The sequence below is a fragment of the Aspergillus caelatus genome, assembly GCF_009193585.1.
Source record: "Aspergillus caelatus strain CBS 763.97 unplaced genomic scaffold BDV27scaffold_65, whole genome shotgun sequence".
In the NCBI taxonomy this organism is placed as follows: domain Eukaryota; kingdom Fungi; phylum Ascomycota; class Eurotiomycetes; order Eurotiales; family Aspergillaceae; genus Aspergillus; species Aspergillus caelatus.
In genome coordinates this window covers 42561-63927 of record NW_022475328.1, presented here as the reverse complement: position 1 = coordinate 63927, position 21367 = coordinate 42561, and the positions used below count along the sequence as shown (strand labels likewise).

Here is a 21367-nt window from a genome sequence, read left to right as displayed (position 1 = left end):
CCAGCGGAAAGGGTGTGGAGACACGCTCAAATGCTATTATGATAATTACATCGTACCTTGCCTTAGTCAAAGCTTCTCAGGCTGCTAAATTTTACTATATGCAATCGATGTTATTGTGTTCTTCCAGATTATATCACTAGTTTAGATCTATGTTCGTGCGCGCTATATATATATATATATATATATACATAAAAAAAATTAATAGCTATAGTCGGAACGTCTTTTGACTTTAAGCTATTGCCCATCCGAGAGATCCCAAGAATAGCACTGATACATAACTGGGTAAGTGGCATCGAAAGGCAGTATCGCTTGATCGAAGTATGATTACAAAGATTCGCTGTCTTCAGCGTAACTGACTGGCTTCGCTCGACGGCTTCGACGGACCCCAGTGCTCTTAGATCGCGTGAGCTTGGGAGTTTCGGGCGAACCATCATCATCTGAAGCAGAAAGCGACGTGCTGACTGGCGTAGAAGCTTTGCGTTTCCTACTAGACATTTTCTTCACGCTAGAGGTACGCTGAATGCGCTGAGAGGTTTTGGACGCGGGCGTCGAGGTAGGTGTAGTCAAGGCGGTACTGGCCACCTCACCATCTTGTTCCAATGATTCCTCTACGCCACTATCGGCCTTCTTCATCTGCCGAGATCGTCGGGGGCTCTGGACGGCTTTAGTGCGAATGACCTTCTTAGGCCGAAGCCATTCCTCCATTGTGGGAGGCCAATAAACTCTTCTCTCCGGACCTCCCATGCCAACCACTTCCTCAGGGACAGTGGGGGCAGGGGGAACATGTCCCTCAAGGTCAATAAACCCCCCGTTCTTTTTGGTAGACTTCCGAGGCGGCTTGAACGGTTTGTTCTCGTCCGTACGAACATGTGGGATCATGTCGTTGAACAGCTCGTGACCGGGGAGCTTGAATGTTCTCATCAGTTCAAACACCGCCTGCTCTTTATCTTTTGCTTCGATCATCAAATCCATTGTGGGGTCGCATGGAGGCAAGGTGGATACGCGGTCGCTATGCTTCCGCCGCTGACGATTCGTGATGGCAGCAGGTGTCGGCTCCGAATAGTGCATCTTCTGAGTGATACCCTTCCTAGTCCAAGTAGCCTTAATCCTATCAAAGAGCTTCGTGATGTCCTGAGTCCCTTCACGGACTTGACTTGAGTCGAAAATGATGTTGTGGTGGTGGAAGTCCAACACGAGCGGTATATTCAACTCTTCGCATATAGGCAACAGATCATGTACCGACCAGCTAACATCATCGTTTTCTAAAACAAGTCGGTTCTTAATATCTTGCGATAGGGGTTGGTAATTCTCCCGGAACCGGTTCAACGTGGCCTCCTTATCACCAAACACACCGCCCATGTGGAGAATCATGACCGCATCCCTATCTTGTTGGGGAGGCAGCTGGAGCAGCTGCAGCATTTCGGAGTGATACTCCAGATCACGTATCGAACTCTCTACGACCTCATTCTTAGGAGACCCTAGTTGAGTGAACTGGCCGGGATGCACGCTCACCCTATGGCCAAGCTCGGCAATGACCCGCCCTGCGTCTGCGAGAGCTTCGGATGCAAAAGGAGCTAATCTATATCCATACTCCTTGTGGCTAGCAAACGGGAACATCTCACTACTCAGTCGCATGAACTTGATTCCATAGCGGTCATTCCAGCGCAGGATCTTTATTAGATCCCGTGCATTGGCGAGTCCCAATGCTTCAACGAAGGCTTGACCCCGTGCAATATCAGGTTTCTGGCTCCGATCCGGGCGGTTCTTCGTCGGATGGGCAGGCTGAGAGGGGTCTAAAAGCGGGTGGCGGTTCTCCAAAATCGATGCGATGCGGCAAGTTCGGGAGCAGAAAACAGGAGGGTTTGAGTATCGTAGATATGTATTCAGACATGCCTACTAGCCATAAGAAATGAACTCAAATTGGGGGGAGACAAGATTGAAAAGTCGACCAGTGGTTATCACTCACATATCCTAATCTGCCCTTCCAAGGGAGGGGCAGATAACTACTGTTGACAGGCGGGGGCCTCGATAGAGCCTCTTGGAGCTCCTCGGCCTGAACAGGTATATCCTCATCCGATTCGGGATCTGGCGGAGCATCTTGCGGTAAATCCGATGTACGCGCCTGGGCCAGCACTGCATTTCCCTCACTCGGCGAGTTCACGCTGTCCCCATTCTCATATTTCACGTCTACAGGCATGTTCGTGGCTTGCGATGTACCCACTATGCCACGCGGACCTCCTACTCGGCGCCGGGAATGCAAGGGCGCAGTGACTGGTGTCGTTGCAAGCTTCTGTAATCTCCGAGGGGAAGAATGTAACAGACGGTCAACGCGGGAATTGTATTGAGAGCGACAGGAGGTATGGACTAGAGCAAGGAAAGAGATTGAGCTTGCCACTAGAACCGGATGAGTTATCCACCAAGCAGGAGAGTGGCGAACCCGGCGGGAGCGCGCACCAAATTCCTCGACGTCATGGAAACGCGCGGCATGATGACAGGAAAGCGCACGACCAAAAGTCCTCTGCTGGTGGTGGAAAGGCCGCAAAAACATCCAGCAATGCGCTATTTATTAGATAGGGAAAAGGAGTGAAGTGTGAGGTCTATCGCGCGGCGTTAGTACCATGATCCTCCAGAAAGAAAGCAAGGACCTAATGGTGAGGATATGGCGGATGGCAGAATATAGAGAGCAGGAAGATGCTTCAAGCGGAGAGAAGACACACGCCATGGGGCGGACGCTAAGGAGCTTTAGGAAGGTCCTCGGCGGATTTCTTATGGGGAGGACTTCCGATGATCAAATGCCACCCTCACAACTACTCATCTCCTACACTACAATATTAATGGCATTCATTGCCTCTCATTATATACAATTCCAACCCTACTAGCCCTCATTGACTATTGATGCATGAGTAGGAGTCGAAATCTTCAGTATACTACTGTACACTTGCAAATTTACCAATGTATCTGCGGCAATGCCCGCCATTAAACCGTTACGTATCATGCGTGATTTAAGGTGCAAGAAGACATCCAGGTTTCAGTGTGTCGGAATTAGTACGCGAAAGATTAAAAGTGTACCGAAGAATGGTCTGCCCTTGTTGAAGCATTTTCATGAGACAATAACATTCCAGACGGCGTTGCGCATACCTACGTTAACCACTTAGAACTAATGGCAGAAGTACAGGAACATGCCAGAGCTCCAGATATTGAACATGCCTAACATCTGGTTGGATCACACTGCTTGCGCGTTCCTGAGCTTCTCTACTTCGGGCCAGGCTGAGCGTTCTTGCGGATTTTGTTTACTGCCACCCCTTGCCACAAAAAAGAAAGCATCTTGTCCGCTATAAGGAGTGCCAGTTATCGCCATCTGGGGAGATACATCTTCATCTCTCTAGACTCTCTGGCTCTCAGGGTCTGATTATAAGCGGCGCTGTGTCCTGAAAGGGTAGGTACATGCTGCCTTGGCTTGAATATGAAGTCTAACAAGTTACATCTAGTGTTTACGGTTCTACAAGTGGTGGCATATAGCTCAGGAATATACCAGTCTTTTACCGGAACTCCCACAATGAAGGGCCTTGCTTTTATGTGCGGCCTGCTGGCTACATCTGTGTCTGGGCACATGCAGATGTCGAAACCATATCCGATCCGGAGCCCGTTGAACAAGGACGCAGATGGCGAGAAGGACTATTCATACACGAACCCGCTGTCTACCAGTGGCTCTGATTACCCTTGCAAAGGATACGCTAACGACCCTTTCAACTCTGTCGCCACATACAGTCCAGGCCAGGAGTACGAGATAGAACTGCAAGGTAGTGCAACACATGGTGGTGGTTCCTGTCAGATCGGTCTCTCCTACGACAAAGGAGAGACCTTCCATGTCATTCACTCCATTCTAGGAGGATGTCCCATTGAAAAGAAATACAAGTTCACAGTTCCCAGCGATGCGCCAAATGGGGAGGCTTTGTTATCCTGGACATGGTTCAACAAGGTCGGTAACCGCGAGATGTACATGAACTGTGCGCAAGTCACAATTGGCGGCGGTGCTGCGAAGCGTGCACAAACAAATGCTCTCTCTCGTCGTGACAGCTTCGACAGTCTCCCAGAGATCTTCCAGGCCAACAACAATGGGCCAGGCAAATGCACCACCACAGAGGGTGAGGAAGTGAACTTCCCACTACCTGGCCCCTCCAAAGAGGGAAGCCTCTCCGGCAAGGGCTATACATGCAAGAGTTCCGCTCCTTTCCTGGGTGATTCCAGTTCGCCCAGTGCCAGTGGTACTAGCAGTGGTACTAGTGGTACTAGCTCTGTTGCCCACGGCCCTATGAGTTTCGCTCACAAGTTTGGCTCTTCTGCATCAGCTACACCCTCCAGTAGGGTGCCTTCGGCCTTTGGTACTCCATCTTCCGCACATGGTGCTTTTGCCACACCGTCCTCCTCGCAACCAGCGCGCCCCGAGTCGCACCCTCTCAAGCACCACGAGGTGAGTCAGGAACACTGCAAAGACGGTACCATTATTTGCAGCGAGGATGGTCGGACCTGGTCTGTGTGCAGCTATGGTCGCCCCGTCTTCATGGGTTCTGTTGCCGCCGGGATGCGCTGCCGTCACGGCGCCATGCACCGCGCGTGGTCAACATGAATTTGAACATCTATTTGTACTGGCTAAGTGCATATCCCTCGATCAGGCTCGCCCGGCGCGAGTATACACCATCTTCATATCCATCGTCAGGGTGGTTCTTCTTTGTTTCCATTTTTAGTTTGTGGATCCAGGGCTTATATTACTATGCAATTGTTCTGTCTTCTATTCTAATTAGCCAGTGTCCTGTGATCTTGTACTTTTCTTGTGATATGCTCAAATCGAATCTAATTCCATTTTATCTCCACAATGGGATTACGATCCGTTGCTTCTCTTCGGTAGACATATCTCCCATTCCTACTATGTCTTCGTTCGTGATTTTAAAGCAGTGGCCTACTTCCTAAGCCTATTCAGGATGTCCAAAAACCCTGAAATTGTGGTTTTATATCCATGCATCACAAGAAAATCAGTAGTCCATCATTCAAAGAAAATCACATTGTTGGCTATCGACACATAAAATACCAGCTCAAACTGCGGGGCCAAAGCTACGCAGCATCAAAAATGAGTCCAGCTCATTTCTATCCTGCACGCATAGGTCCCCTCTCGGTTCATGTACATAACCAATCCCACCAGATCCTTTAGGTGGTATATCCAACTTTTATGCCCCCATGCCCACCAAGCCTCGCATCCACCAATCACCTATCTTGACCACTAGTAAAGGGCTGTTATAGCGGGTGGCGTGTTTATTTATAGTATCTGGCCGCCTTATGCACCATTTGATTACTGCCTAGTATCCAGCAACACTCTCCGCTAATCAAAAATTACAGTGTTAGGGCTAAGAATCCTGGTCACAATAGAAGAGGAAGCTCAGCATGGACGAAGAATTCACCGGGCTGTGCGATAAATCAGAATTTGACATTTTCTTGAAAAAGATACGTGCAATATTGTTCGATATCAGTTAGAGAATTTATATTAGTGGTGGGTTCTGACCTCAGTTCTTGGCCAGTTTTGTGTGTGGAAATATCTTACTGTTCGATTATACTATATGTTGATTGGTTTGAGAAATGAGAAGTATATATTTCGGGATATCTCATATCGCGCATACCTCTACTAGTAGAGGAACGCAACGGATGGATTAAATCAATGATGGTCTGGAACTGACTCTCTTTATAGTAAAACACACATTTTTTTTATTTATTTTGTTTATTATTATTTTTTCTAAACCAATCTCGGTCTAGAGGTTCTATTTGACAAAAGACTTGGTGGCGCAATCCCGCGCGTTGCCATGGCTGAAAGCGTAAACAATATGAAAGCCAAGCAACGTAAATTTAACGAGCATAGAATCCTATGATACTACTCCGATTGTGCGTATATTAATATTGCAACTGTTTCGACGGAATTCATATGGAAGTACAATCGATGCCCCTAAATTAGGTAGAAAATTGATTTCATTAAATACTGAGTCAAGCTATACAGGAAAGTAGCACTTCACATAAATCCAGAAAGACCATGGTATCTTATTTATAATCATTATTCATAGACGTTATTACCTTCCTAGCCAAATTAGATGATAAAGCCATTGCCCAGTTTCTCCCTAGCGGATATAGACCTGCGGCATATGTGATATGGGTTTCACCGACCCGAAATTTTCTTTGTTTCGGTTTGTTATATTGTTTTTGTTTTGGACACTGTGTGTTTGTGTACTATGGAATAATTCCATGGCATTCATATTTCAGTGGTGGTATGGAATGTAGTTGTCTTAGTAGTTGCCCGTATAGGCGGAGTTTCCGTAGCCATAGCCATTCTGTGGCGCACCCGGGGTGGCCTGAGTGGTATCTTTGTTTCGAGAGAAGAAACTACCAAAACCACTGGGCTTCTCCTGGGTAGGTCCTAGTTCGACATCCTGAGGAGTAGGATGGGTTGGGAGCATATCGTCGGCGCTGGCGGCATCTGGGTTGTTCTTCTTGCGACGCCAGAAAGCACGAGGACGGGAGCCATACGTATAATCATTGGCCGGGGAAGGACCGAAACGCTTCTCACGCTTGTGGTGACGGGCGTAGAGAACTTGGAAGAGAATGGAAATTAGGAAGAAAAAGCTGGTGGGGAATGTCAGCGCATGACTTTTGATTGACACCTTGACTTGCGCAGATCAAGGGGTGTGGGATAGAATCTTACTCACATTCCGATGATCGCGACGGCGAAGGTGACTTTTTGGAGTTCACAGGCGAACTCGTATTTCACTTTAGATGGCGATTCTGCGTTGCTTTCGCCTGATCCCAAAGGAGTATCGACTCGGCCGCTGCATTGCTGTGTGCCATTGCGAGTCATGATCGCAATAGCGACCATGGCTCCGACAAAGCAGACATCGAGAACAACAGCCACAGCGGCGAAAAATGCGACCCCTCCCAAGCAGCAGGTGAAGAGGATGCCTAGTAGTCCGTAAAGGGCCGCCGCACCTGACAGACCCTCGGTAGCTTTTATCCACTGCGGGATGTTCTGGTCATGACGGCTGAGGACTGCTAAAAAGTAAGAGAAAATCCCTAGAATTACAGCGCTGTCAAGGAATTGAAGGACGCGAATAGCTAAATTGAAGAAGCGGAGAACAACGCCGCCGAACCCCATCCTGAAAGTGGATGGCTGTAACGCAGCCTTCTCAAAAGAATAAAGAATATATCGAAACTGGCACTCAGAACGAGGCCGGAGGGCTATAGTACGAAGTCTGAAGGGGCTAGAGAGCCGTCAGGTAAAGCTAAGGGCTAAATTTCAAAAGAAGTTTCACAACAAAGAGGTATTATAAGGCTGAAGAGTGGAAAAGGTTTGCACTTGTACGCAGTCCCAGGCAGCATTGTTGAATGAAAAGGTTGGGTCCCAGGGGTCATGGTGTCGCAGCAAGCAGATCAGTGGAGGCATTTCCTTGGATGCTTGCAAGGCTTGTGGAACTCGAGGAATCCTTCAATCGCTTTCACAAGAGGTTCCATCCAGTGTCCACACCATCAATATGTCGATCCACGGACAAGGACGGAGCTCACGAGACATTTGATTGGGAAGAAAAGAGGAGAGGCGGGGACAAAGCTGATAATCCCCGTCACAAGCCACATCCACAGCCTAGGCCCCAAACGTCATCATTGATGGAGGGCTTGTTATCATTGGTTCCCTGCAGCCGTGACTAAGCCTTGCCCAGACATCCCCTGATTCGGCACTGGACCCTGGACCCTAAATCACATGTCTGTCACCAGGTCTCGTGTCCAGAATTAGTGATCGCATTAGGGAAGTTCCCATTCCGGCGGTCCACAGTCATGGTACTTTTGTGACTAAGCTACTAGCCACAGTTACTCATTGGTAAACCGCCACAAGACATCATCTACACAGCCACTCCTCTCTTCTGCTCAACCAAAGTTCAAGACGTCACTACTATTACTTAAAAATTTCTATGTTTAGCACAAGCTTAAAGCAAGATTGGGCCGTACAACAGTGGTCATCGTGGCAGCAGTTGAGGCTAGACTCGGCAGATGGGAGCCAAAGTTCTCAATATCTGGAAACAACGAGCTCTATTCTCCAATAAGATTCTAGGTTTACCGTATCCATATCCCTGGACGATTAGGCTAATCGCACTATTATGCTTGCACATCGATTAGGATCTTACAGTGATCCTCGCGGTCGTTGACCAGGGTCTGGAATCCCTTTTCCACCGTCTCATTCAACCTTATTTTCGACGTAACCATCTTTTCTGGTTTCAATTGACCTGTAAGACGGAACGCAGTCAGACAATGTGAACAGCAAACTCAAGAGGGCTTTCAGGGACGGCTTACCATATCCAAGAGCCTTTATAACGGCTTCGAAGGAGCCTTCGTCGTACAATGCTGACCCGGTATAATTGACCTCGTTGTACATTAAGTCGTTCACGGGAATTGCCGGTCTCTTCTCCCACACAGCAACGTTAATGATTGTACCATGTGTGCGGCACGCACTGATGGCGCCATTCAAGGCCTTTTCCACACCCGCGGCATCAAAGATGACATCGGCGCCCACACCGTCCGTCACTTCCATGACCCTCTGCGTCACATCCTCCTGGCCCGGATCAAAGGCATGCGTAGCACCGTATTCAATCGCAAACCTCCTGCGCTTCTCATAAAGCTCTGATACCATGATATTCTTGGCGCCTTGCAAGTTCAACACCTGTACAATGCCGATCCCAACTGGCCCACCGCCTACCACCATGACATTATTGCCCATCTTGAATGGTGATAAATTAACAGCATGCCAGGCAACCGCCAGTGGCTCAATCAAGGCTGCCACTTCAAGAGATACGTTATCAGGGATCGGGTAGAAGTGTTCTGCCGGTGCAACATGGTACTTTGCCAACCCGCCACCGTACCCTGCAGGACGCGTAAGTATCATCACCAGCTATTTAGTGCTTTAGCAGATACCGCATACCGGAAAGTCCAATAAACCCTATGTTCTCACAGCAGTACTCATAGCCACGTTTGCATGCTGTGCATTGCCGGTCGAAGATGGTGGGACGTACGACGACCCGCTGTCCCGGAGACACATGTGTTACCCCCTCTCCGACTTCTTGGACGATACCGCTGAATTCATGACCAAGTGTCACTGGCCACGAGCGTCCGGTAATATTATGGGGTTCTTGAGGTATCAATACGGGACCCCCAGTATACTCGTGTATGTCTTGCTCGAATCAGTTTGTTTTTCGACATTTGGTGATATAGAAGTAAGTTAAGCCTACCACTGCCACAGAGTCCGACGAAAGCTGGTTGAATCTACTATTTCCACTTCGAATGAGTATATTATTGTCCATATCGTAGGTACAGTGCAAAGTCACCTTTACTTGCCCTTTGCCACAAACGGGCTCATCTATTGTCTCAACCCGGATGTCGCGGGGTCCATGGAAGCGAACCGCTTCCATTAGGGGCGTGGTCTTCAGTGTCGCTCGAACAGCACCCGTGTCAAGAGTGGTGTTCAGCTTTTTTTTCGAGAATTTATTCTAAGCTTAAATGGTATCCCACAAATGCAAGGAACTGGTATAAATTTTGATTCATTTGAAAGACAGTATAGTTGCACCATCGCTGTATGCTGCGACAAGGCCCTCAAAAGATATGCCGGCCTTTAGGGAGTTTATATTTAAGTAGTATGCTATCGAGGCTAATTGATGTAGCAGGAGACGCTATGGTGACGTGGTCCACAAGCGATACAGCTCCATAAAAGCAAGCAATTCTGAAAGCTGATTGGCCGGGGCACTGTAACTGTTCATCTGATAATCATTACACCATCTATGATGTTAAACACGTTCTCCTGAGATAAAGCTCTAGGATCCCCGATCCTCTGATTCGTCGAGACATCTCTAAATAAGCTGGATAGGCGTGGAATAGAACTGTATCGGCCTTGAAAGCCAATATCTTGATACCAACACGTGAGCCCAAAATAGTCATCCCTAACTCGGGGAAGTAATCAGTGGCGTCATCTCACCCTCCAGATATCTTGGCTACTGAGTGCCACTGGCGGGATGGATCATGTAGCTATTCCTGTTGAAAGTGTTAGCCTGCGTGTCATTGAGGTAAAGTAAAATTAGGTTACACTTACGGAGGCCACTAAGGCGAGCCGGGAGAAGAAAGCCGCCAATGAGTCTGGGGTTACATCACCCGGTAGGGAACTTAACAAAAGGATCCGGCCACTCATAATGTTCATACTATAGAATTTTCGATGCTTCAAGTTTCTTCTTCGCGCTGTATGTTAACAAAAGCGCGGAGGATGGATTCTAACCCTTCGTTGCGCCGCGCTAATAACATTACGTCGGAAACATTAATTGTCGAACGTCCGGCATGCCTAATGAGGAAGTTCCGAACACGTTAGCGACCTGCCATATTGAATCATACCCAAGGATGCTCCTCCGCCAATGTCGCACAGTAAGAAAAAGGAGAATAATAATAGTAGCAAGACAGGCAACCCATCCATAGGATACTTTGAGCCGCAAATCGACCACTTACTTAGCAAAGGATTCTAAATCCTGGCTGACTGTCTCTGTTTATTGAAGCTGATCAGTTTACACGCCACCCTGGAATGAACTAACTGTGACGACAGCTCTGTAACTATTCCCTCTGGGCAGGTGCGACATACCTATCTGGGTCCAGACCATCTCCGTCAAGGCTCCGATGAATTGGGGCGTGGCATTCACACCAAGTTTGATGGTTTCGTCGTCAACTATCTTTCCAATGGCTAGCCAAAGAGCGGATTTCAGGCGCTGTGAAGAGTAACTGTAAGATCTGCTTCAAACGAAATGATCCATATCACCACGTACCTCTTCAAGGCCAACTTCTTCGTTTGGATCCATGTTTGCCAGACAGCTGGGAGTAGCAGGTACTTCAAACGTCCCCAAGATTAATACCCAAGAAGATAACCTTTGTCGATACCGATGGAAGCGATGTAGTCATCTATACTTATTCGCGTGCGTGAACAGACGCGTTTATGGACGAAAGAATAGCGGATGCCGCCTGTGATTGGCTACGGCTAACACGGGCGGACAAAAGATGTCCCGAAAGACAGTAGCCACTAGACCATAATGGAACACTTCCCATTACGGAATTCTTCGCATCGAATGGAGACTAAGAGAAAAGAACTTGCGGTATTCAGCAGACAATCCACTTTCAAATCCCTCATACTTCTACAAGAAAAGGGGTTTGCAGGCTCCCACTCAATTGCCTGTCTCCAAGCCAAGTCACATTGAGCTCACAAACTGGATAAAAACCCCTCAACTTCTCTTTCTACGACCTCCGCGAAATCTCACATCTTTTTCTATAATTCTTTCTCAACACAATCATTGAGAACAATAACCACTGCAACAGAATTAAAAATGTCTTCCCCCGACGCCGCGGTCGCCACAGAGGCCTTGAAGGACTTCTTCGGCCAAATATATACGTTCTTCGAAACGATTATCGTCCGCTTCTTCAGGAACTTTTATAACTCTTTCGCGACTGTGAGCGTCAACCGCTGGACGAAGGTCACACTCTCAGTGATCGGTTACGTTATAATTCGTCCGTACATCGAACTCTTCTTTAAGAAAATGAGTGAACGCGATCGCAGAAAGATGAAGGAGAAGGAAAAGGCCAAGAAGGAGGCACAAGAAGGCAAGAAGGCTAAGGTTTCGGCCAATACACTGCGAGGTGGTGCTACCGGAGGCGGAAAGGTGCTTGGAGAGGTCGAGAACACCGATGATGAAATTGAGGAGGGAGAGGACTTTGCGACTGCCAGTGGAGTGCCGGAGTGGACGAAGAATGCGAAGAAGAGGCAGAAGAAGTACATGAAGAGCCTGAAGGAGGCAGAGGCAAACGCGAATAAATTGTCCCAGGATCAGATTATGGAGTTGTTGGATTGGAGTGATTCAGAGCATGAGGACAAGAAGGACGCATGATTTGGAGGCGTGGATATTTACATCTTTTAGTTCTGTGTGGGCATATGAATAGTATACTTAACCGATTTTATATAAATATATAATTAATCTTTTTCCTGATATGCTTATTTGAGCATTGACATTTTGATGATCATGTTGGGTTTGATGCATGCTGCTGTGAGTTTGCCTTAGATGATGAAGTACAATCTATCTCAATCAAACATACACTAGATGTGTAGTATCATTATACATGATCTGTCTACTTCTCAGGCTTAATAATGACCAGTACATTGCACATCAATTTCATTGTTATTGGGCAACGTTTAATCCGTTCCATCCGAAATATATTCACATTGGCCCTCTAGACATAGGCAGGTGCCCCTTAACAACGGACAATTCTAGTGCAATCGCCTCAATGCTTCTATCATAACCTTCACCTCGTGGACATTCATCATGCCCACTGAATTGACAATTTCCTCTTGCAGATCAGGCTCACAATTTAAGAACTGTTCGATCAACTCGCCATCCACAAAACGGTATGGTTCCTTTGCTTCTCGGACCATACTCCGGAATCCCCGGAATTCGTTAAATGGCATCTCGCCCAGGGACTGGACCTTGCCCGCCATTGTCGCTTGCAGACGCATTAGGAAGTCCTGATGTGCTGGATTAATTATGGCAAACAGGTAAATGGAGCCCTCCACCTGGTTGTGCAATCTCAGTTAGTGGTGTGTTACAAAGAGGGACAATGGGAGTGAAATCACATACAGTGCCTAGGAAGGCTCGCGGAGTGACCGTGACGCTTGCCAGTTGTTGAATGTTAACTGGTCGAATACGGTTGACCATTTCGCCTAGGGAGATTTCACTGGTTACTTCTAACCGGCGTCTATCGTCCTCTTCCACTCCAGCGAGGTTCCGACGGAGGACGATCAAGTTTCCTTCCGCATCGCTTTCTAAGAAAGTGTCCTCGTCGATGCAGGCGACTCCTGTGGCCCAAACAGTCTGGAAGTGGCGAGCCACTTCCGTTAATGAATCCGGAAGGCCGTTCTCACCTTCCTTAAATTCCACAAGACATAAACTCTTCATGAGATCTGAGATTACAATCACGTTGCCTACCACGGTCACATCCACCGGCGCGGTCGAGGTTCTGAAACTGGCAAGCTTTTCCAATTTCATTGTGCCGAAATTGTTGTTTACCACCTTATAAATAACAACCTGAAAGGCTTCGTCAGACGGGTACTCACAACAATCAACTCAACTATCACTTACCGTCTTGACGAGTGCGGCTACAATCTTGTCTCCTAGCATAGCTAGAGCACGACATGCCCCCTTAACAGGTAATTCGGCGACCTTTGTCAGTTTTCGGCCATTGTCAATCTCAAACATGAGTATCCGACCTCGAATCGACTCTTCTCCTTCATCGTCAAGATACGCGGTTCCAACGACGAACCGATCCTTCGTCATTTCACGTCCATTCTCGTCCTTGCCCGCCGGAAATTCTGCGCGAATGACGCTTTCCACTAACTCTTCTGGTCTCAATTCAAATGAGTCTAGCTGTCGAAACAGAACTTCATCGGCGAGCATAAATCGGCTTGTGACAATTTCCGCCCCGTCTGAAAGTTTACGCTCTATTGTTCCGATACCGAACGCCTTTTCCGAAGGTGAATAAGCGACTCTGCGTACGGTTGCACCGATTTGAAGCGTCTGGATCTGTGTGGTCCTCTCCCGATCAACCAGGGCGATCTTGAGCTCATGGAGTGTAGCTACTGCAATAGAGCCAGGATAGGCCTCCGAGTTAAAATGACAGACGCGGGAAGCTCCCTCTGAATTTACTGCAGAGTATATAATGCGGCCTTCAGAGCCATAAATCAGGCTCGGATTCTCGCATGTCGCAAAGACATTGTAAAGCCCGTCGCCCCTCGGCAGTTTCTTGAACGTTGGTTGCTCAGACCCAAGAATTAGTCTGTTCATTTGGCTCAAGGAGTAGTCATCCGTCTTGAACGAGTAAGTGATAACACTACCATCTGCCATTGAGATGAAAAGGGTAGGAGGGCTATCCGCGAGCACATCCGCAACGAGAACAGACCGCGGGAAAGCTTCTCCGGCTGGGCCTAGCGACGTAGTATACACTTCAGTTAAGTCTCGAAGCCTGAGAACTGATACCTTGGCGAGTTGAGGGAATCCAACAACACAAACTTCAGTTGGTGATGCAGGAACTGTAACGCCAGAGACTTGGCTATCGGCACCGAATTTCTTCTCCGTTATCACCTGAACCTCATTCCCGATATCTAACACAGTCATAAGCTCGCCACCAATGACAAGCACCAATGAATCATCGTTGGCAGAAGCGGCGGTGATGACCAGTCCATTCGGCGGTGACCACTGGTACACAACCATACCACCTTCCAGATCTGCGATAAGCACCCGTTGCTCGGTAACTTGCAATATTCGGCTCCTGGACAAGTTGGCTGCGAGAAGCGTGTTTTCCGAAAGACTCAGTCCATGGAAGTGATCCAATTCTTCTACTTCACCATCGGGGCTGAACTGGAATACACGCGTTTCATCAATAAAGGTAACAAGGAGTGTATCCAGTGCATCGCCCCCAGCGTGGACCTGCAACCCCCATAGATCTGTGATGTGTTCCATGTCACCCAAAACGCCAAGCTCTTCCATTCCGACACCGCTGCGCACACTTCGCAGAGTCCCGTCGTCGAAAGCGCCTGAGCCTGTGACAATTCGAGCTTGCCCTGATGAGAATTCATGGGTTTGGCTCTCACTTGTGCGGTTCCCGAGGTCCATTATGGTAAAATCCAATATAGGGGCAATATTGGACAGGGCCTGGATTATCTCAAATGAGCCATTACCGATTCGAAGTACTTGAGAATCCCCTTGATGAGATCCCACAAACACAATCCCACCGCCAAGATATACCAAAGCAGAAGCTCGTGATGTGTTTCCCAAATGATCTAATTTCCAGCCCTGAACCTGGTTATCTGAGTCTAAAACAAGCATTAAGAAGAATAGCCTTCCATAATCATCGGCTAACAGCCATCGCTGGCTATCCACCCCTTCCCAAGCCACAAATATGGTTGCTTCATCTAGAGGCCGAGATATTATCTCATTGTTATCGTCATCAACATATTTAATAGACGTTTCGCCAAGAATGAGAAGGCCACCTAGAATTGTCAATTTGGGAGTGCAATAGTAGGGGGGATACTATATCGCATGGCAGGGAGAAACTAACCTAGTGGAGCAGGCACAGGTATAAGGTGGGAAGCCCCAAGATCCAGCTCTTGTGCAAAGTCGGCTATATGCGTTAATGTAGCATCTGCACTAGTGCTCGCCGTAGCAGAGGTATAATTCAACTCTCTAACCATCAATCTAACCTTCTTCTGGTTATCTTCGTAAAGTAATGCCAGGCGCGGCAGTCCAGACTGCACATGTAGGAACGCAGAGGAGCGTACAAAGAGCTCATCAATCCTCGCAGTTGTCAGCTCTCCGAGCTCGCCCACTTTTGGTGCATCCGGCCCAGTAGGAACAGCTGCAGCCCTTCCTCTTTTCCGGCTAGGTAATTGTACAATTGGTACCACAGCAACCAAGCCCTCATATACCTCTAGCGTCATGAACCGACCACTCGGGTCTATCAAACATCTGTTACCAGTTTGCGATTCTCGCGACGACGGGTCAGCAATGTCGACATAGTTCCTTTCCGTTCGTATCCGATTTTGTGTACTGTCCCATGATAGAGTGCAGTAGGTGTAGCGATCTGTGCCAACGAAAAGGTGATCGGTGGGTGAATGGGCGGGGGCAGGAAGCCGAGCCAGCATCGACACTTTGGCGTAGAGAGTACACGACGCAGCGAGATTCAACCCATCGGGGGTAAGCGTATAGAATTCCAGCCGATTGGCCTTCCTATGGAAAAACCAGGCGTATTAGTAACATGTATGTTGTAGCCAGAAACCGACCGGTGGATTGTGGTCACCAACGCAACAACCAAAGACTCCTCCTCTGGGTTCAGAAACTGCAGCTTGAGCGCATGACGCACGCTGCTCGCCTTGTGTATTGGCACGACATAAGCCATCCTGACTGTCTAATGCTCTATGAGCTCGCAATCGACGATCCGGGATGAGCTTTTTGCAGTGGAGACCACTGCGGGGAGATGATAGCACGATCACCCGTCAGATCCAACAACGGAAGTAATACAGGTTGACTCCAGATGTAATATCGTATATTTATTGTTTGAAAGAGATCCGCATCTCTGACTGCGAGACTCCAAACTGGGAGGAGTTGATAATGAAGAAGCCGAAAAGAGACTGGTATGTAGGGCCAGTTCGGGACTTGACGTAAAAGTCGCAATGACGATGTTGCGGTTTCCAAGACATTTAACTCCGGGCTATGGCCGAACACCACCTGCAGTCTTGCAGTTCTCAACTTTCACATCTCTACACTTTATTCTACTACTTATTCAAATAGTTATTTGTACAATACATATGTGCTTTCTAGGCAGTTGTTGTTCCCTAATGGTGATATTTGCACCACATAATATTTTCAATCCCAAAGAAATAAATGTATTTATTACCAAGTTCCGGACATCACACGTGATCCAATGTAGTGTTGATTTCCGTACATAATTCTCGAAACATTTTCGAACCGTCAAGTCTATCATCCCTCCCTTGGCGAGCTGTAATTCGTCATGGTCAAATAGCCATGGCTCCCACTGCATAAAGGCCAAAAAGAACTGCTAGGCATACATGAATCACGCCGAAAGATAAAAAAAAAAAGTATAGAAAGGAATAACAGGCGGAGTATATATGCAAAGATCATCTAGGCATGAGAAGGGGAAAAGAAGTCATGTTCACTTAAAGAAACAGCCACGGAACAATCATGACCAGACATCCTCCTGGTAGCTTCCACTGCTGCGCATATGCTTGACCATTTCCTCACCCTTCTCGGCGGGAAGACCACGCTGTTGGGCAATTATCTGACCAAGCACCAGATTGACCTCACGTGCCATGTTGGCGGCATCTCCACAAACGTAGAATGTGGCTTTCTGCTTCAGAAGGTCGCTGACCAGCTCAGCTTGTTCACGCAACCGATGTTGGACATAAACCTTTTGAGAAGTCTCGCGGGAAAATGCAGTGATGATCTTCAATGAATCACCAAGTTGTTCCTCATAAATCTGTAGTAAAACCGGTTAGAACTAATGGTCCATAGGGATCCAACGGGGGCAGTATAGAAAGGAGGAAAACCATACCTTGAACTCGTCCTGATACAAGAAATCCTCATTGCGATTACGGCACCCAAAGAACAAAACGGTTGTGCCGACTTTCTCGCCTTTAGCCGCCAAGGCGGCACGTTCTTGGATAAAGCCACGGAAAGGTGCGACACCGGTACCAGGTCCAACCATGATAATGGGTCTCGAGGGATCAGATGGCAGTTTGAAATTCGAGTGGCGGACGTGAACAGGAACGTGAATGCCATCGTACTTATTGCGCGGACCAGTGATGGCGTACGTCAAGCCGTGAGGGTCAGGAGAAGGTTCACCATTCTGCTTCTGCTTGAGCGCAAGGAGGTAATTCGTGGTCACACCCTTGACAAGGTGGGAGGCACCAGGCAAACGGACGGATTCCACAACGGCAGTAATACTGATCTTATCCTTCTGGACGAGGGAAGATGACGAGATAGAATAATAACGAGGCTGGAGCTTATTGAGGCCTTCAATGAGCAACGAGAATGGAACGGCAGAAAAAGGTTTGGAAGTGATGCTCTGAAGAGCCTGGGCAATATTGAAACATTGGTTGGTGATCTTTTCGTGGAAGTAGTCCTTATCATTGCCCAAACGCTGAATTTCTGTCTTGGTCGCCTCATCGGGGGCAAAAGCAGCCAGACTCGAGACAAACTGCCGGGAAACAGGGGCACAGACTTCCATATAGTAACGAACAGCGGCATCATAGGTGGTAGGGGTCGGGATAGGAACCTTAGCCGTCACATCAATGCCCTTGATGTTGATAACCGAATGACGCTTCTCTTCAAGGCCAAAAACCTGTAGGAACCGATCCACCTCGGCACCAGCGTTTGTCGGCCAAACAGCAATGTGATCACCGGTTTGATAGGTGAGGTTGCTTCCGGCGATGCTAATTTCCATGTGCAAACAGTTACGATCCTTTACAGTGAATAACTCACGAGACTCGACAATAGGTGCAATGAACGGGTTGTGGGCCGAGAATGGGCCTTTGGGTTGACCTTCGAGATGACCCTTGGTCGGCTCGCCGAGATAGACTGTCTCGTCTTCAGCGCTCTTAGACTCATCTTCTGTGACATTGAACACCGGCTCATAAACAGCCTCACGCTCCTGAAGATCCATCGCCTCAGAAAGCGCAGTCCACATAGGTTCCTTCCAAGCCAAGAAGTCTTCTTCCATCGTGCCAGCGCCGTCATCACCTTCACCAGCAGAACCGATACGTTGGGCACCAAGCTTTTGCAGAGCGACGTCAACATTGCGAACCATGGCGTTGTAGTGCTCATAGGTATTGTTACCAAGACCGAAAGCGACATACTTGAGAGCGGACAGCGGCTTCTCTTCAGCGGACGCGCCACTTTCAAAAGCAACATCTTCACCGGTGATGAATTGGTAAAACTCGACAGCATTATCCGTAGGCTCGCCCTCACCATAAGTCGCCAGAACAAAGAAGGCGATCTTGTCTTCGGGGAATTTGTCCAAGTTTTCGTAGTCGTAATCTTCGAAATCAGCAACCATAGTCTTGAGACCGAATCTCTGAGATCCTTCCTTGGCCAATCTCGAGGCGTAGTCTTCCGCAGTTCCAGTCTGGGAACCGTAGAAAATGACGCAATTCTTGCCAGTTTCTTCCATTTTCTCCAAGATATCTCTAGTCTTTCCTGCCTTGGCGGCGCCATTCATCGCTGGACCGGAGGAGGCATAAGGATCTTTGGCGACAGCCCAGTAAGTGCCCTTGGTGAAGTAGGCAACGCTACCCACCAAAAGCGCCACCAGGACAACCAAATCAAGAGTGTCGAGTTGCGCCATGTTGGCTTCGCTATTGGAGAGGGTGAGGTTCCAACCAGGTGTCCGAGTAAGGTGGGACGGGGAAGGAAGGGAAGGCAGGCAAAATGGGGCGAAGAAGAATAAGAATCACCCCCTGATCTTCACCGATGGTGGTCTCAACCACCACAAATCAATTTTAAAGTTGGAAGACGCCGACGCTGGCAGCGTGTTCCAACAGAGGGGCAAAAAAACTAGAACACACAAAAGAAGGAAAGAGGTAGAAGAATGGAACACAGTACACAAGTAGAAAAGAAGAAGGTCGGGGAAGAGAGCTGTGGTCTGATCGAAGGAACTAAAGATGCCGAATCCACAACTAAGCGGACCGCATAATTTCGGGGCCGGACACCGGAGCGGTTGAGTTAAAGAGTGGTAGTATATGGGTGGAGAGGGTGGAAAGTTAAAGTGGTAGGCGGAGTGAGTATCTGAGGCAATCGTGGCCTCTTTCTCAGGTCCTGCTCTTTTTTTGGCCTTAGACCCTCGGATGGCCCCGGCGCTGGTTTCGGAATTGAATGGCAGGAAGGGATACGAACCCCAACACAAGAGAGTGTCTTATGATTGCGGTGTGAAGGCGAGCGCCGAGGTGAATTGAGTACGAAATGAAATTCGTCCACAAATTAAGTCCTTGCCAAAGAATTGAAGGTATTCGCACTATAGGAACCAATGGTCCCGTATTGACCAGAGTATCTTAAGTGAAATAATCGCAGCAGTAGATCCTTTCTCTCAACAATAACCTTGCAGTAATATCTTAAAAGGAAACCGACTACGACTATCAAAGTGGCAGAACCAAGGCTTATATATACACCATCCTCATTGTGGGGAGGCAAGAAAGCCCGACAGTTAGGCCGAGCGTAAGTTAGGTTCGGAAGGAAACTTCGGTGCTCACTTGACGTGAAAGCATTCATGGAGGTGAGCGGAGTCTGGGGGCAACTTTGGATGACTTTTGGTTTCCATATGAGGAAACTCCCGACTAAGGCTGCCGAGCACCCTTTGTTAGTAGCCGAGTTCCGCCTTTCCTGCACGTGTAGTAGTAAAGAAGTCATTCGAGGGATGCACAATACTACAATCATTGTGGATAGACACCGCTTCTACGTTATCTAATACTATTACCTATCCTAGCATGTACATCCAGCACATAACACATTATAGAGTTAATAGGTTCAGAGTGATCAATTACATTGCTATCTTATCATGATGAATGTCTACATATCAATTGGCACGTGACACATTGGAAGGACTCGGAGTATGTTGAGTTTTGCTGCCGATCATCTATGAAACAGCAATATTCCAGCCCCAATCACTAGGTCCGTTCTCTATACGCTAACGCCATGAAAATCACTTCTTCAGTTGGCTTCGGTGGACATTTCAAGAGTTCCGCGTATAGGCGGATATGCATCCATGCTGATACTCCGATCTTTATGAATGGCAAATCGGATGTCTGGAAAAGGGCGGAAGTGATTCCGCGCCGTGCGGTTCGAAGTGCGAGCTCTCTACTCCGTACTCTGTACTACTAGTAGTATTAGTAGTACCAGAGTATTGGAGGTTTGTGCTTGCGCTCATAGCAAGAGGATCAACCACCTTTGTTATAGCTGCGACTTCCTCCTCGCCTTCGCTGTCAAATTCAACGATCCATCTAGCTCGTCGTCTGTTACGTTCAACCGTCATGACATGTACCTGCGCCATGGTCTCATCTCTTAGACTCGAATGACCTCAGCTTGATTCTACTGGATTATATCCTGGATTGCTACAAGGTTGTGTGCAACCTGTCCTTTTCCACTACTAGTACTTTATTATTACCCACTACGAATATAGGGCCGGCAAAACTGGGCAATTGAGGCACGCCAGGAAGTCCATGACAACTCCTCTCTTTTACACCCTCAAATGCCCTGTTCTTATCATAGTAACATTATCATTATTCATAGGCGATGAAATCTCATTCAGATAATAACAGTATTCGTTCAATGTATATAACAATGAACATCAACCCTTTTGTCAACAATCTACAACATGGTTGCCTCGAATAGCTTGACTACCTGGCGGCGTTGTAAGTTACACGAAGTCCATCAGTTCATATTCTTTTCAGTGGATTCCATGTAATTCGTGGAAGAGCATGAGCTTGAGAAGAATTAAGTATGTACTCCATCCGACCTTTCTCAGACCCCACAGGCGTTAATTGCGGAACACTTTATATTGAAGACACTCCGCCAACCATTGTATTTTCTTGGTTCTCTGCGGGGAAAATCTGAACTGTATTGGAACGCATAAGTAGGTTGTTATTGCTTAAGTATATGTAGAAGAAATGTATATACTGATATATATATCATGACGAAAACTTACCTTGGTGACT

At 47.8% G+C, this 21367-nt stretch overlaps 8 protein-coding genes across 8 annotated transcripts; 2 read left to right on the top strand and 6 right to left on the bottom strand.

Moving 5' to 3' along the window:
- Nucleotides 1-324: 324 nt before the first annotated feature.
- BDV27DRAFT_144287 (UV-endonuclease UVE-1) lies at nucleotides 325-2197 on the bottom strand (the record flags this gene model as incomplete). The annotated part of the gene is made up of 2 exons (XM_032070240.1): nucleotides 325-1893; nucleotides 1967-2197. The coding sequence occupies 2 exons, from the start codon at nucleotides 2195-2197 to the stop codon at nucleotides 325-327; spliced, it is 1800 nt and encodes a 599-aa protein (XP_031928706.1).
- A 615-nt stretch (nucleotides 2198-2812) lies between these two features.
- BDV27DRAFT_126541 (putative extracellular protein) lies at nucleotides 2813-5008 on the top strand. Its single transcript, XM_032066566.1, has 2 exons — nucleotides 2813-3436; nucleotides 3489-5008. The coding sequence occupies exon 2, from the start codon at nucleotides 3557-3559 to the stop codon at nucleotides 4625-4627; it is 1071 nt and encodes a 356-aa protein (XP_031928705.1). The 5' UTR covers nucleotides 2813-3436; nucleotides 3489-3556; the 3' UTR covers nucleotides 4628-5008.
- Nucleotides 5009-5994: 986 nt separating this feature from the next.
- On the bottom strand, nucleotides 5995-7589 carry BDV27DRAFT_126540 (uncharacterized protein). The gene is made up of 2 exons (XM_032066565.1): nucleotides 6744-7589; nucleotides 5995-6660 (listed from the first exon to the last, which is right to left on the bottom strand). Exons 1-2 carry the CDS (start codon nucleotides 7184-7186, stop codon nucleotides 6324-6326), a joined length of 780 nt encoding a protein of 259 aa, XP_031928704.1. The 5' UTR covers nucleotides 7187-7589; the 3' UTR covers nucleotides 5995-6323.
- Nucleotides 7590-7996: 407 nt separating this feature from the next.
- Nucleotides 7997-9643, bottom strand: BDV27DRAFT_126539 (uncharacterized protein). The gene is made up of 5 exons (XM_032066564.1): nucleotides 9402-9643; nucleotides 9306-9339; nucleotides 8999-9247; nucleotides 8374-8940; nucleotides 7997-8306 (listed from the first exon to the last, which is right to left on the bottom strand). Exons 1-5 carry the CDS (start codon nucleotides 9483-9485, stop codon nucleotides 8179-8181), a joined length of 1062 nt encoding a protein of 353 aa, XP_031928703.1. The 5' UTR covers nucleotides 9486-9643; the 3' UTR covers nucleotides 7997-8178.
- On the bottom strand, nucleotides 9644-11013 carry BDV27DRAFT_126531 (CENP-S family protein). Its single transcript, XM_032066563.1, has 5 exons — nucleotides 10875-11013; nucleotides 10694-10817; nucleotides 10564-10597; nucleotides 10160-10402; nucleotides 9644-10101 (listed from the first exon to the last, which is right to left on the bottom strand). Exons 1-4 carry the CDS (start codon nucleotides 10905-10907, stop codon nucleotides 10285-10287), a joined length of 309 nt encoding a protein of 102 aa, XP_031928702.1. The 5' UTR covers nucleotides 10908-11013; the 3' UTR covers nucleotides 9644-10101; nucleotides 10160-10284.
- BDV27DRAFT_126530 (uncharacterized protein) lies at nucleotides 10994-12087 on the top strand. Its single transcript, XM_032066562.1, has one exon. The coding sequence runs from the start codon at nucleotides 11427-11429 to the stop codon at nucleotides 11982-11984; it is 558 nt and encodes a 185-aa protein (XP_031928701.1). The 5' UTR covers nucleotides 10994-11426; the 3' UTR covers nucleotides 11985-12087.
- A 177-nt stretch (nucleotides 12088-12264) lies between these two features.
- Nucleotides 12265-16272, bottom strand: BDV27DRAFT_101740 (DDB1/RSE1 family protein). The gene is made up of 5 exons (XM_032064288.1): nucleotides 15947-16272; nucleotides 15205-15872; nucleotides 13230-15136; nucleotides 12729-13175; nucleotides 12265-12664 (listed from the first exon to the last, which is right to left on the bottom strand). Exons 1-5 carry the CDS (start codon nucleotides 16039-16041, stop codon nucleotides 12362-12364), a joined length of 3420 nt encoding a protein of 1139 aa, XP_031928700.1. The 5' UTR covers nucleotides 16042-16272; the 3' UTR covers nucleotides 12265-12361.
- Nucleotides 16273-16716: 444 nt separating this feature from the next.
- On the bottom strand, nucleotides 16717-19321 carry cprA (NADPH--hemoprotein reductase cprA). Its single transcript, XM_032064287.1, has 2 exons — nucleotides 17215-19321; nucleotides 16717-17139 (listed from the first exon to the last, which is right to left on the bottom strand). Exons 1-2 carry the CDS (start codon nucleotides 19003-19005, stop codon nucleotides 16843-16845), a joined length of 2088 nt encoding a protein of 695 aa, XP_031928699.1. The 5' UTR covers nucleotides 19006-19321; the 3' UTR covers nucleotides 16717-16842.
- Nucleotides 19322-21367: the final 2046 nt, after the last annotated feature.

Bases quoted from the DNA above. Each gene is read 5' to 3' on its own strand.
- BDV27DRAFT_126530 (XM_032066562.1), top strand. From the start codon at position 11,427: ATGTCTTCCCCCGACGCCGCGGTCGCCACAGAGGCCTTGAAGGACTTC.
- BDV27DRAFT_126541 (XM_032066566.1), top strand. From the start codon at position 3,557: ATGAAGGGCCTTGCTTTTATGTGCGGCCTGCTGGCTACATCTGTGTCT.
- BDV27DRAFT_126539 (XM_032066564.1), bottom strand. From the start codon at position 9,485: ATGGAAGCGGTTCGCTTCCATGGACCCCGCGACATCCGGGTTGAGACA. The intron at 9,340-9,401 runs GTGACTTTGCAC...TGGAAATAGTAG, and splicing joins GTGGCAAAGGGCAAGTAAAG to ATTCAACCAGCTTTCGTCGG. The intron at 9,248-9,305 runs GTAGGCTTAACT...GATTCGAGCAAG, and splicing joins CGTCGGACTCTGTGGCAGTG to ACATACACGAGTATACTGGG.
- BDV27DRAFT_126531 (XM_032066563.1), bottom strand. From the start codon at position 10,907: ATGGATCCAAACGAAGAAGTTGGCCTTGAAGAG. The intron at 10,818-10,874 runs GTACGTGGTGAT...TACTCTTCACAG, and splicing joins AAGAAGTTGGCCTTGAAGAG to CGCCTGAAATCCGCTCTTTG. The intron at 10,403-10,563 runs GTAAGTGGTCGA...CTTCCTCATTAG, and splicing joins GATTTAGAATCCTTTGCTAA to GCATGCCGGACGTTCGACAA.
- cprA (XM_032064287.1), bottom strand. From the start codon at position 19,005: ATGGCGCAACTCGACACTCTTGATTTGGTTGTCCTGGTGGCGCTTTTG. The intron at 17,140-17,214 runs GTATGGTTTTCC...GTTTTACTACAG, and splicing joins TGTATCAGGACGAGTTCAAG to ATTTATGAGGAACAACTTGG.
- BDV27DRAFT_126540 (XM_032066565.1), bottom strand. From the start codon at position 7,186: ATGGGGTTCGGCGGCGTTGTTCTCCGCTTCTTCAATTTAGCTATTCGC. The intron at 6,661-6,743 runs GTGAGTAAGATT...ATTCCCCACCAG, and splicing joins GCCGTCGCGATCATCGGAAT to CTTTTTCTTCCTAATTTCCA.
- BDV27DRAFT_101740 (XM_032064288.1), bottom strand. From the start codon at position 16,041: ATGGCTTATGTCGTGCCAATACACAAGGCGAGCAGCGTGCGTCATGCG. The intron at 13,176-13,229 runs GTAAGTGATAGT...GAAGCCTTTCAG, and splicing joins TAGCCGCACTCGTCAAGACG to GTTGTTATTTATAAGGTGGT. The intron at 12,665-12,728 runs GTATGTGATTTC...TTGCACAACCAG, and splicing joins CGCGAGCCTTCCTAGGCACT to GTGGAGGGCTCCATTTACCT.